A 10,633-nucleotide genomic window follows, 5' to 3' on the forward strand; every position below is an offset into this window, starting at 1 on the left:
AAACCTCGATCTGAAGTAATTTAATTCACAAAACAGGATTTATTAGGTTCTTACTAGGCTGTAACATTTTATCTCTTAATGCTTTCCTTCTCCACCCACCTCTTGCTACAGAAAACAAACCCAAGTGGCTCAGCCAGCCTTAAAATGCAGTAAAACTGCCATGTGGGAGGACATGAGACTCAAAAGTGATGTAGAACAGAATCTGGAAGATGTCCACCCCAGTTATCAGGGAGTTCAAAAGAATTAAGGCAGCTAGTGGCAGCTGGGAAGAGGAATGAAGCCAAGCAAGGTTTGGATGTTACCTGTAGAGTAGATTCTGAGTAACTTCTGTTTGACACATGTCAGCACAAACCAGAGGGACTCACCCGATCTCAGTAACCACAGGACCAGATCCCGCGTGGAACTCCTCCTCTCCTGCCCTGCCAAACTACACTGACACGCCTAATGCTGCTCACACACAAGGAGTAACAGCTCTCGCACTGCTGCTGGAGCACATCCAGGAGGAGCACTTCATGCTGCCGGAGTAACAACTCCCCACTTTTCCACGGAGAAGAGCTAGCTACCAGGTTGACCACACCACCTTAGAGAGTTCAGACCTAACTGAGCAGAACTGCCTAGGTATCTCAGCACACTTAAAAAAAAAAGATAAAATTATGGATTGCTTTTATTAGAGACATATTTTAGAAGCAACAACTATGCTGTGTCCCTCAACTACTTCTTCTAGCAATAGGTTACAACTTTTACATGGGCAATTGGTCTAGAAAAACCATCTGGGTAACACATCTGGGTAAAGTGTTAAGCAGCCGCCTCACTGGTTTACAACAGGAATTGCAAAATGGGCGTTTGTTAGGAGATTTTAACATCTTATTTTCATTTCACAAAGTCAGTCAAGAGAAATCAAGCAACTGATGTCATCAATGACTAGCCAAGAACAAAATCCAAGTGATTTTGCTGTTTAATTCTCTCCCCACCCAAAGGTAAGTCACCATCAAGTTTGCCCCCACTCACACACAGACAAATGCACACTGTAAGTTTTGAGCTGATTTCTCTTTACTTCACAGTCTTGGCAAAACAAATCTGCATTCAAAAGTCATTTCACATTAATATATTAATCAAACATTTTCAAAATAAATATTTTTTTTTAAATAACCATTTCTTTACATCACTGCAGTAGCAATTCTAGAAAAGTCAGTGCACAGACAGTAGCAATTTGATTAATCAGCTAGACTCAAACAAAAAGAAAACAAGGAGGTGGACCTTTTTTCTCTCCAAGCAGGCTGCATGCAGCAAGTCTCAGCAGTTTCCTAGCACACGATCTTTCTTCACACTTGCTGGGAAGGATTTCCTCTCTCACAGCTGTCAGAATTCAGTAAAGTCTGATTTGTGCAAAGCTTTGTACAATGCAAAGGTTTACAACCTGGATTCTGATCAGTCCTGCAGAGGTTCTGCATACTAGAGTTGTCGCTAATGAGATCAATGAATCAATGCTGCGGAAGGAAAACACTTGAACCTTCAGTCCAAGGAGCCCACGTACAAGACACCAGGAAATCACAGCTGATCCAGGAATGCCAACAGCATTAAACAACATTCAAACGAGCAGCTCAGTTGCACCTAACAGCTTATTCCAACATTTTGCATATTCTCTCAAGTGCTACCAGGTCAGAAGTAAAGCAACTATTTTCTCCCCATCAGCTATTAATTCACCAGTTAAATCACAGCAGTAAGATGCTTCACTGGCCAAAAAGTGTAACTTGGGTTACAGCAAAGGAAAAAAAGAAGTGCATTATAGACTATAAAGAGAATATTTGGGACTTGGTGATCTCAAGCCCACATATCTAACTGGAAAAAAGAGACAACAGAAAATTAGTGTTCCCATATGATCTATAACTAGTTAGATGCTACTAATCAACCCTGTAAAGAGTAGTATGTTTTCTTAAGGGAAGCTTGGCAGCATCATCATACACAGTGCACAGCAGGAAAATTTGGAGGGCTACCGGATTATTTGCTACGAATGTTAAGGAATGACTTTGCTAAAAAGACCAAGAAAGTTTAATAGATACCTGAAAACTGTAAGACATCTATTTCCTCTGAGATACCAAAGGTTCCCTTTGAAGTCCTTTCTCAGTAGCAGAGGGAAAAGCTGGATGTGATACTGTGGGTTGAGAAGAATACCCAGAGACATCCCTGTGTCCAGAGATGTTCTCAGCTGCACACTAAGGTAAATTCAAGACACCCCCCCACCCCATCCCCAAAAGCCTTGTTTCCACACTATGAGCATGTTAATTGACTGTTTGGAGCAGCTGCTTACTCCAAAGAGGTATAATTTAAGTATCAAAAGAAACAGACGTAAGTGAAACAATCACAGATTAAGAGAACCTCCAGTTCTAGCAAAGCCGCACACGGGGAGAAGGGAATACTGCGGTAGGACAGCAAACCCTCAGAGCTCTACCAGGTAACCCAGGCTGCTGAAATCTCTCCCCTTGCTCTGCTCTATCTACCACTAGAGTCCATGAAAGCTATGTGCCTTGGGGGAAGGCTCTACTCCTCAGTGCTATGGACCATGCCCCAGGATTCTGCCAAAATGGGAAGTAAGAAAGCAATGAGTTGTGGAGAAGTTCTGTGTTAGCTTATTGGTTTTTCTTGTCCTCTGGTGGGAAGTATGGAGGAGGAGGTGGCTGGTCCTGAAATAAAGACAATAAAAGAACATCAATTCATGGCTAAGAAAAAACACACCCCAAAACCCCAAAACACCAAACACCAAAATCAATTCAGACAAGCTTTGCTGTGTCACTGAGAAAAAGAATGGCTAAATACCCACTTGGGCTCACATTGCAAACAGAGACAATACAGGAACTTACCGTGGGCATATAGACGTTATGTGGGTTGACTGGGCTGTAGTAAGCACTGGCAGCAGCTTCGGCAGCCTTCGCTTCAGCTGTCACAGAAAGAGAATTTACAGATCTGGTGACACACAGAGAACTTCTACAATCAAACAAAAACTCCACATATTCCTGGCCATCAAGTGTTACTAACAGAGCACTATTTGACCAATGCTGAGTTGCAAAATAGCTACAACACAATTGTGCATTATCTCTTCCAGTTGCCACAGGATTGTCAAGTCTGAAGTGAAACAGACCAAGATTTAGTTTGGAAATGTCACCCAGGACTTGCCTGTTAGCCAACAAATAAATGCTAACAGCTGTTCTGCCTGAATACAGACAATATCCCTTAAAAAGGCAGTCAATAAGCCATCCTTCTTGGGAGTGAAAACACAAGACAAAACAAAAATCAGCACAAGTTTATAGCAGCTCAGGGGACTCATACTTTAAAGATGGTAATTTATGAAGATAATCCAGATCCTCTATTTCTGCAGAACACAAAAATCTTGCACAAGCATCTGGGTCAGTGCCACTTTCCAAATAATAATTCAAAGATGATTGGTTGTTTATTCAAACCAAAGAGAGAAGTTAAATCCTTATCCAAATATCCTTACCTGCAAGAGATCTATTGTTGTGTCCAACTGCAAAAGCTCTTTCCCCCCTCCACATGCAGACCTTTTAAGATCATGTTCAAAATAATTTTGATAAATCCCAAACAAATGAAAATGAGACTATATTTCCCCAGCTCCTTTCCATCATCTATTCCTCTGTTCCATATTGTTTAAGCCGAAGTAATCAGGTTAGAGTGAAATGGGGAAAGGGGGAGCAAATATCACCAAAGCCATATTTGCTAAACTGAAACGGACTAGAAACACATTTCACCATCAATTTCTTTTTATTCATCTATCAGAGCAGGATTACCACAACAGGAAAATCACAAACTGTATTTTTTCTGTCACAAGAAGAATAAATCCAGCTGCAAAATATCCGCTAATGGTATCTACACTGGAGAGAATCAGGCTGACCTCCAGACTGAGATGGATATACAAGGCTGGAGATTAGGGGAGCTCCCTAATCCCTCTCCTAAACAATTCTGACTTCTGAGTGGACCTTCTAAGCTGAGTCTAAGTTCCCTGAGAGATAACAGACAAGAAACAATGTCTGTTTCACAGGTAACAAAACCGTTGTGAGCTAATTCCCCTGAACACACTTCTTACCTGCAGGAGTGGTGGGCAGGTCTGGACCGCTGACGGGGGGTTCCATGGGCCCTGGGTACGGTGGGGGTGGAAGCTGCATGTAACCCATGTCTCCATCCACCACAGGAGGGCCAGGATAAAACTCTGTCAGGAAAGGAAATAACACAGCAAAAGACTTAACTCCTTTGGGTGGGTCACAGTATACAGCCAAAAGAAGCCAAAGGCAAATATAATTAAGCTCAGAAACAAAAGTTGCACAGTGCATCAGATCCAATCTAAAAGACTATGTAAAATTTGTGTTTCTTCCCCTTTTTACCTATTTTAACTCTTGCTAACTAGAATAATCCCCATCCTCAATTCCCAGACTTACCAGGAGGAGGTGGTGGGTATGGATAGCCCCCATTAGCTGCAGCTGGTGCGAAAGCATAGGATCCATTTGGCATATAGGAATAGCCGTAAGCTCCATTGGGTATTTCACCTCTGGAGACTGGAGAAGTAAAGATAAGTTGACCTCATCAAAACATCAAGCCTGTGTCAAATGCAGGCCAAGAACTTCAACTAACTTAAAGAGTTCTTCTCTGAAAAACAAACAAGCTCCATCCCAATAAATCTGCTGTTCCCCAGATGTGAAAAAAGTACTTTTTAAAGCAAGCAAGTTCCAGATACAGCCTGAAACTCACATGGATTTGAATCCAACCTGCTGCAACCTAAAACTGCCCTTGCTGCGAGAAGAAGGCAAGGCCTCCAGAAATCACAAAACTGTCTGGCAGACAGCACCAGACTCCTGTACCTTGCGATGCCACCTGCAGCATACGCTGCCCAAACTCGATAGCGCCTCCAGCCGAAAAGGTCATCTTGAATGTGGCAGATCCCTCCCAGCCGCCTGCAGGGAGGAAAAACAGAATCCAGAAGCAAGAAGCCGTTTTGATGCTATTTAGCTTCCATGCGTTATCTACAGATGCCCTGCATATAATTCTTTAAAGAGCTTATCCCAAAAATCCACAAAAAAAAAAAAATGCAGATAAAGTGGCAGAATTACCCTATTATCAGAAAAATTCACATTGGGATATTTTCAGGTCAAGAGACACCTGAAGAAATATCAATGAGGGAGACCTTCAAAAGCTTTCTAAAGTTGTGCCTGTTACCCCACCAGCTGCGGACAGACCAAGCTATCAGAAGCGCTGGATTTGCTCTAGCTTTGTATAAGATTAGTGCAGAAGACAGGGATTTTGTTAATCCCGTTTGCTAAAAAGCCTTTGCAACTACACCTAACTGTCAGCTATAAATTAGTTTGGGAGTTTGAGTGCCCAATGAAGGAAAGAGCTTAATGAAAAACATGGTCCGCATAAATCCATTAGAGTCTATGGAAGATATTTCAAGTCAAGATAATAATAATAAAAAAAAAATAAATTAGTGACATCTCATATTACAGACTAAAAAAGAAAAACATGCACAGCCCAGAGTCCCAACAATGCATCAAAGCAGAAGCTGTGTCAGTGCTGAAACAGGGACATGCAGATTAAAGAGCCTTTTGAGCTAAACCAGACTCTCATGGCTGTTAAAGCAACATCCTTATTAAAAAAGATAGCCTCTGGGGAAAATTCACAAAGATCTAGCTAAAGCCATTTGCCCTTCATACAGTCTACAGAGTTTGTCATTACTGCTCAGGCTTCCTCTCACACTGGATGGTCCCACTTTGCTCCCACACAGAAGCCACAATGCTGACTTCAGGATTACAGACTGAAGTCTCCTAAGCACTGCACTGTGATTTCAGTGCCACAACTAATAGACTAAATCAAGCTGGGGATGAAAGTTTACTGAACTATGTGCCTTTGGTAAGAAGGGGAAGCATAAAATAGTGACTAAAAAAAATTATTCTTGAAAATGTCTACCACAACCTTCTCATCAAACATAGTATGAAACCGCCCCTTGAAGATCCCCTAATTTCAAGACAGTCCACTTTCTTCCAAGTGTCATTTTTACTGCTAAGATGCACTATAGCAATAGCATGCCTTTCCTTGAATTGCATAAGAAATTGACGATGGGGAACAGCGCTCTGGAGATCTGCACCTGAAAACCCAAACAGATCCAGAAAGGATCACAAGTCTTTGGCATAGGAGGACTTGGATGCAGAATTAACAGGTAACCCCAACAGACCAAAGCAAAATGACATCCTCGCTCTTGCTGACTCTGCTCTGATGTTTACTCAGTGAGATTACTTGGCTGATTGAATGTAGTATTTTGCACAGAGGGCAGGAATGAGATTGGTTGCAGAACAGATCTGTTCATTGTAACCGTACAGGGAGCAGATAAGGGGAATATTTTTAGCTGCTAGTTTCAAAGAAAGAAACACATTTTAGCAGTACTGTAAAAACCCATTTGGTCAGCATCCAGTTTCGGTTACACTGGATACTTTGCTATGAATTGTGTAGCTGAACTAAGATACAGAATATACATCTGTTCTATACGTACCTCCTGCCTCTGCTTTCACTGTACCCTTAATATAATTTGCTCCAAAGACAGGCTGCTTAATCTCGCAATCTTTCAACAAATAAAAGGGCATCACAAAAGACTGCATAGCATCCTTTCCTTTTGATACAAAGATAACCTGAAAAGAAAAGAACATTACAAAGAGTATTTAAAACAAACAGGAAACACAGCCCGGATTTATTATCTGAAGAGACTTTTCGATGGACTGAAACTCCCTCCCACATCTGAAGCTCCTCATCAGCTCTGCAAGCCAAAAGCTACCCTTAGCCACAAGGGTAAACTGAAGCCTCAAGGCAATAAAGCCTTCCAGAAAGACTACCCTTGCTCAGATAATACTCCTTCCAGCTTCCAGAGAACTCACTGCTCCACACAGCTATGATGTAGTAGCTCTTCTGTTGCATTCTGCATTTCCAGACCATTGCTAATTTCCAATCTTGAAGATGCCTGATGGACTAAACAGCTGCCTGTATAAGAACTAATCAGATTTATTATCTTTTGACAAATAGATAGGATATGCAATGAATTCACAATGCTCCCCAGAGGGAGAGGATGAGCCATACATCAAGGGATAGTAGATTATCCTGACTTTCATGCATTGAGGACATTTAAATACAGAATCGCGAAGAGCCCTTATCTCCTTACACAACATAAAGCCTTTTACTACTTACTCGGTAGGGAGTCAAGAAAACACTCCCTTTCTTGGTCCCTTTGAAGGCATCTGGCATAGGTTCAATATCACTGAAGGTAATTTCTACGTGATCATAGGTCATCAAAACACTGCAAACAAGATGAGAGATGAGACACGGTGTTACAGTGTTACAGCTCAAGACAGCAGTGCAAGTTTACTGACCTACCAAAACTGCCTTTAACCTCAGGCCAGCGCTCAGCAGACAAAATCAGTCTGGCTTGCATTTTTTTTTTTTGTTGGCAGTAGCAACTTAAGTAGTACTGGCTGCTTGTTCTCAGCCTTGTGTTCCCTCCTCAGTGTGCTGGCACAGCTACAGCTGTCTGCATAGCCAGGCAGTGAATCTAGTCAATTGAACTGATCAAGATCTCAAGACATATATATATATTTTTTTTTTTTAAAGTTGTGTTGCATTTCTGCTGGATCAGTTCCCTAATTTGGTTCACCACAAGTAACACAACAGAGGAAGGACTGCTGAAGCAGGAACTGCTCAGGCTGGCTTATGCAACATGGCTGTTGAAGGTCTAACCACAGCTTAAGCATCTCTGTCACAAAAATGCAATCAAGAGGAACTCCCCTTTCTTGCCACTAGACTTCATTAACCCACGTTGTCTGCACTGACTCCTTAATTCTCAATTTGAAACTGACCTGATTAAAACCAGTGCAATACCCTTGCATGGATACAGCAGGTAAGTTGTATTAATGTAACAGCATCCACATTAGGGACTCTAATCCCTAAAGCTGGAGAAACCTCCACCACCCTTATCTTTGGCAGCTTACGCATTACCATCCTCAGTCACTTGCCTTTGCCTTCTCCCAGCAAATGCCTGTCCCTCCAGCAAAAGCTCCGGAAGGGCACAGGAGCCAGCAGCTCTGTTCAGGCTACAGCGCATCAGCTGAATCAACCACCACAAGCAGCCTGGGCTGCCGCATGAGAGGTAACCCCTGATCCAAGGCAGGCTGACAACTGGGAACAGTAACACGTTAAGCTACCAGGGTTGTTTGTTTCAGTGAATGCAAATTTAAGCCCCAGAGTTGATCTTACTAAGTTCTTCTAAGAAGGGTCACAACCCAAATGGAAGTCAGGTGCAGAATTCCTATACCAATGTTTAACTGGCCTCACAGAAAGAAGCCCTGAAGAATAAACTACTCCTTTGTCCCAGAAGCAACTGCCACGTCAGAACCAAAGCACACTGGCAGACACAGAGGGTGAGGACAGCCCATTGCCATGCAGACAGAGGCAGCTCTGTGGAGGCTTTCTGTTTCCATGGTTATATCCCAGCACCTTTTCCCCAACACTGTTGCTCCTTCCCGAACACACGGAGGGGGTGTGTGCGCAAGGAACCCAGCAAACTAAAGCGGGCAGGCTGCCTAGCGCTTCCCAAGCCGGCAGCTCTTGGACAGAGGCACACTGCAGGTGCAGCATCCGAGCTCTTCCGCAGTACCGGGTGGCGAGAGAGGGGTGAGGCTTGGGTCCAGGCCAGAATCACCTGGCTGGGGACTGAGCTCTGCCAGCTCTCACTGAGCACTCGGGGGAGAGGCTGGGAACAGCAGTGAGAGCCAGCAGCCGGGGAGGGGGGGGAGCAGGCAGGCTGCGGAGGGGAGCGGGGTGGGGGGGGGGCCGCGGGTGAGGCCCAGCAGAGCTGCCCCCGGGGAGGCCCAGGGGGCTACATACAGGCCCTACCCCCGTAGGGAAAAGAGGGGAGGATGAGCCCAACCACGCCGGCACCGAGAGGGTTAATCCACCCCCCACCCCCTCAACCGCTCCCCCTGAGGGGGAAGAAAGACGGGGGGCGGGGCGGGTGGGTGAAAAACAGCTTCCCACTATCCCCCCGGCGACTGCGGCCGGAGGAGGGGAGAAGGGGATGGCACCTCACTTCTCGCTGTTGTTAATGATGACGCCGCCGCCCTCCGAGTGGTTCCTGTTGAGCGCCATGGCCGCCGCCGCCGCCTCCGCCTCACAGCGCCGAGCCCACTCTGCGCCTGCGCGGGAGACGGGCTCTTACGTCACGGAGGGAGGCGTGACGGAGCCGTGGGGCGCGGTGCATGCTGGGAGTTGTAGGCCGCCGGCCGCCCGCCGGCCGCCATGACACCCCCCTCCCCTCCCCTCCCCAGCAGCCGGAGGCTGCTGAGGAGGGGAGGGGGGTGTCATGGCGGCCGGCGGGCGGCCCGGGGACTGCCCGGTTTGAGGGGTACTTCCAGCCCCGCTCATCCCCAAACCGGCTCCCCAACCCTCACTCACCACCTCCATTGCCCCCCCAAAGCCCAAGGGCAGCAGGCCCAGCTGCTGTTGGGACCTGCTATCCCTGAGGAGACCCACAGCCTCCAGCCCCTGCTCCCCCCCCCCCGATTTATAATCAATATTAATTTACTGAGCTCAAGCCAGCTTAGGTTTTATTAAGCTTCCTCAGTTTTCTAATACATAAGTGTAGGTGTAATCCAAAGAGCCAGTCTCCTTTTCGGGAGAGCTCTCTAGTGTGTTTATAGACCCATTAATCATCCCATTACATGTCCTGCTGACCATATATAATAAAATGATTTAAGTTATTTAGAGTCTGCCTGATCTCGGCAGCAGTTTTTCTGGCTTTTCTGCTCGCAAGGGTGCTCCGGCATAGCAGCGCTTTGCGGGTGGAAGTTCGCCGAGCACCCCGACGGTGTTCAAATCAATGTTTTGTTTTAAAATGCTGTATTTTGCTGCTGTTTGCACCTCATTTTTTATCCTGAAGACATTTCCTGGCTGGCTCACTAGCGGGTAAAACATTTTCCCTAGGAGGCTGTCCAGTTTTGCACGCAAGAAGGGGCTGTTCGCACATCCCATGCAACCACAAGTGATCTTTAATGCTGTTTGGCAGGATCTCCCAGGGAAAACCCCAGAATTAAGTGAAATGGAGAGAAAACTGGGCTTTCAGGAGGTGGGCAGGGCAGAATTCAGATGTTTGGTAAAGTAGAATAAAAATCATCCCACATACCTGGTGGTACTGTGCATAAAATGAATCTTAGCCCCTTAAACAGCGAAGATGCTTGCTCCATTTCCAACAATTTTGTAATTGACGTTTGATGCACGCTTCATGTTTCACACACTTGCAAACAGATTTTTGAGCCTGATATTGGCTGCTCTCCATGCTGGAATCAATCACATCCTAAAATTACCCCTTTACATCGGAGAGTGTTAAAACTGGAAGGACTAACCAGTCACCCTATAAACAAGTCAGGACCCTGTCTGTCTGGAAGGAGGGATGGAATCTGGGAGCAGGAAAATATCTGCGGCATTTGCAGAGCTACAGTAAGGGTCTAATCTCCTGCCTCCAGGGGCGCAAGCAGGAGGAACTCTTAAAAAATTAACGATTGCATAATTTCATTAAAAATAGGAGCCCTGCAAAACT

General features: G+C 45.2%; 1 protein-coding gene across 2 annotated transcripts; it reads right to left on the reverse strand.

The window, feature by feature from the left end:
• Nucleotides 1–1,028: 1,028 nt before the first annotated feature.
• Nucleotides 1,029–9,261, reverse strand: WBP2 (WW domain binding protein 2). Of its 2 annotated transcripts, none has more exons than XM_052808229.1 (8): nucleotides 9,128–9,261; nucleotides 7,234–7,342; nucleotides 6,548–6,683; nucleotides 4,866–4,958; nucleotides 4,446–4,562; nucleotides 4,097–4,219; nucleotides 2,859–2,935; nucleotides 1,029–2,681 (listed from the first exon to the last, which is right to left on the reverse strand). In XM_052808229.1, exons 1-8 carry the CDS (start codon nucleotides 9,184–9,186, stop codon nucleotides 2,628–2,630), a joined length of 768 nt encoding a protein of 255 aa, XP_052664189.1. In that variant the 5' UTR covers nucleotides 9,187–9,261; the 3' UTR covers nucleotides 1,029–2,627. The 2 variants fall into 2 exon arrangements, with proteins under 2 accessions (XP_052664189.1, XP_052664190.1); XM_052808230.1 differs by having other exon boundaries at nucleotides 9,123–9,232.
• Nucleotides 9,262–10,633: the final 1,372 nt, after the last annotated feature.

This window comes from Harpia harpyja, chromosome 14 (assembly GCF_026419915.1).
Source record: "Harpia harpyja isolate bHarHar1 chromosome 14, bHarHar1 primary haplotype, whole genome shotgun sequence".
NCBI lineage: Eukaryota > Metazoa > Chordata > Aves > Accipitriformes > Accipitridae > Harpia > Harpia harpyja.

What these genes read in the sequence shown, in the direction of transcription:
- WBP2 (XM_052808229.1), bottom strand. Translation starts at nt 9,186, where the DNA reads ATGGCGCTCAACAGGAACCACTCGGAGGGCGGCGGCGTCATCATTAAC. An exon ending in CCTGCCCACCACTCCTGCAG is followed by an intron (nt 2,936 to 4,096) that starts GTAAGAAGTGTG and finishes TTTCTGTGACAG; the next exon opens with CTGAAGCGAAGGCTGCCGAA. An exon ending in ATAACGTCTATATGCCCACG is followed by an intron (nt 2,682 to 2,858) that starts GTAAGTTCCTGT and finishes TCTTTATTTCAG; the next exon opens with GACCAGCCACCTCCTCCTCC.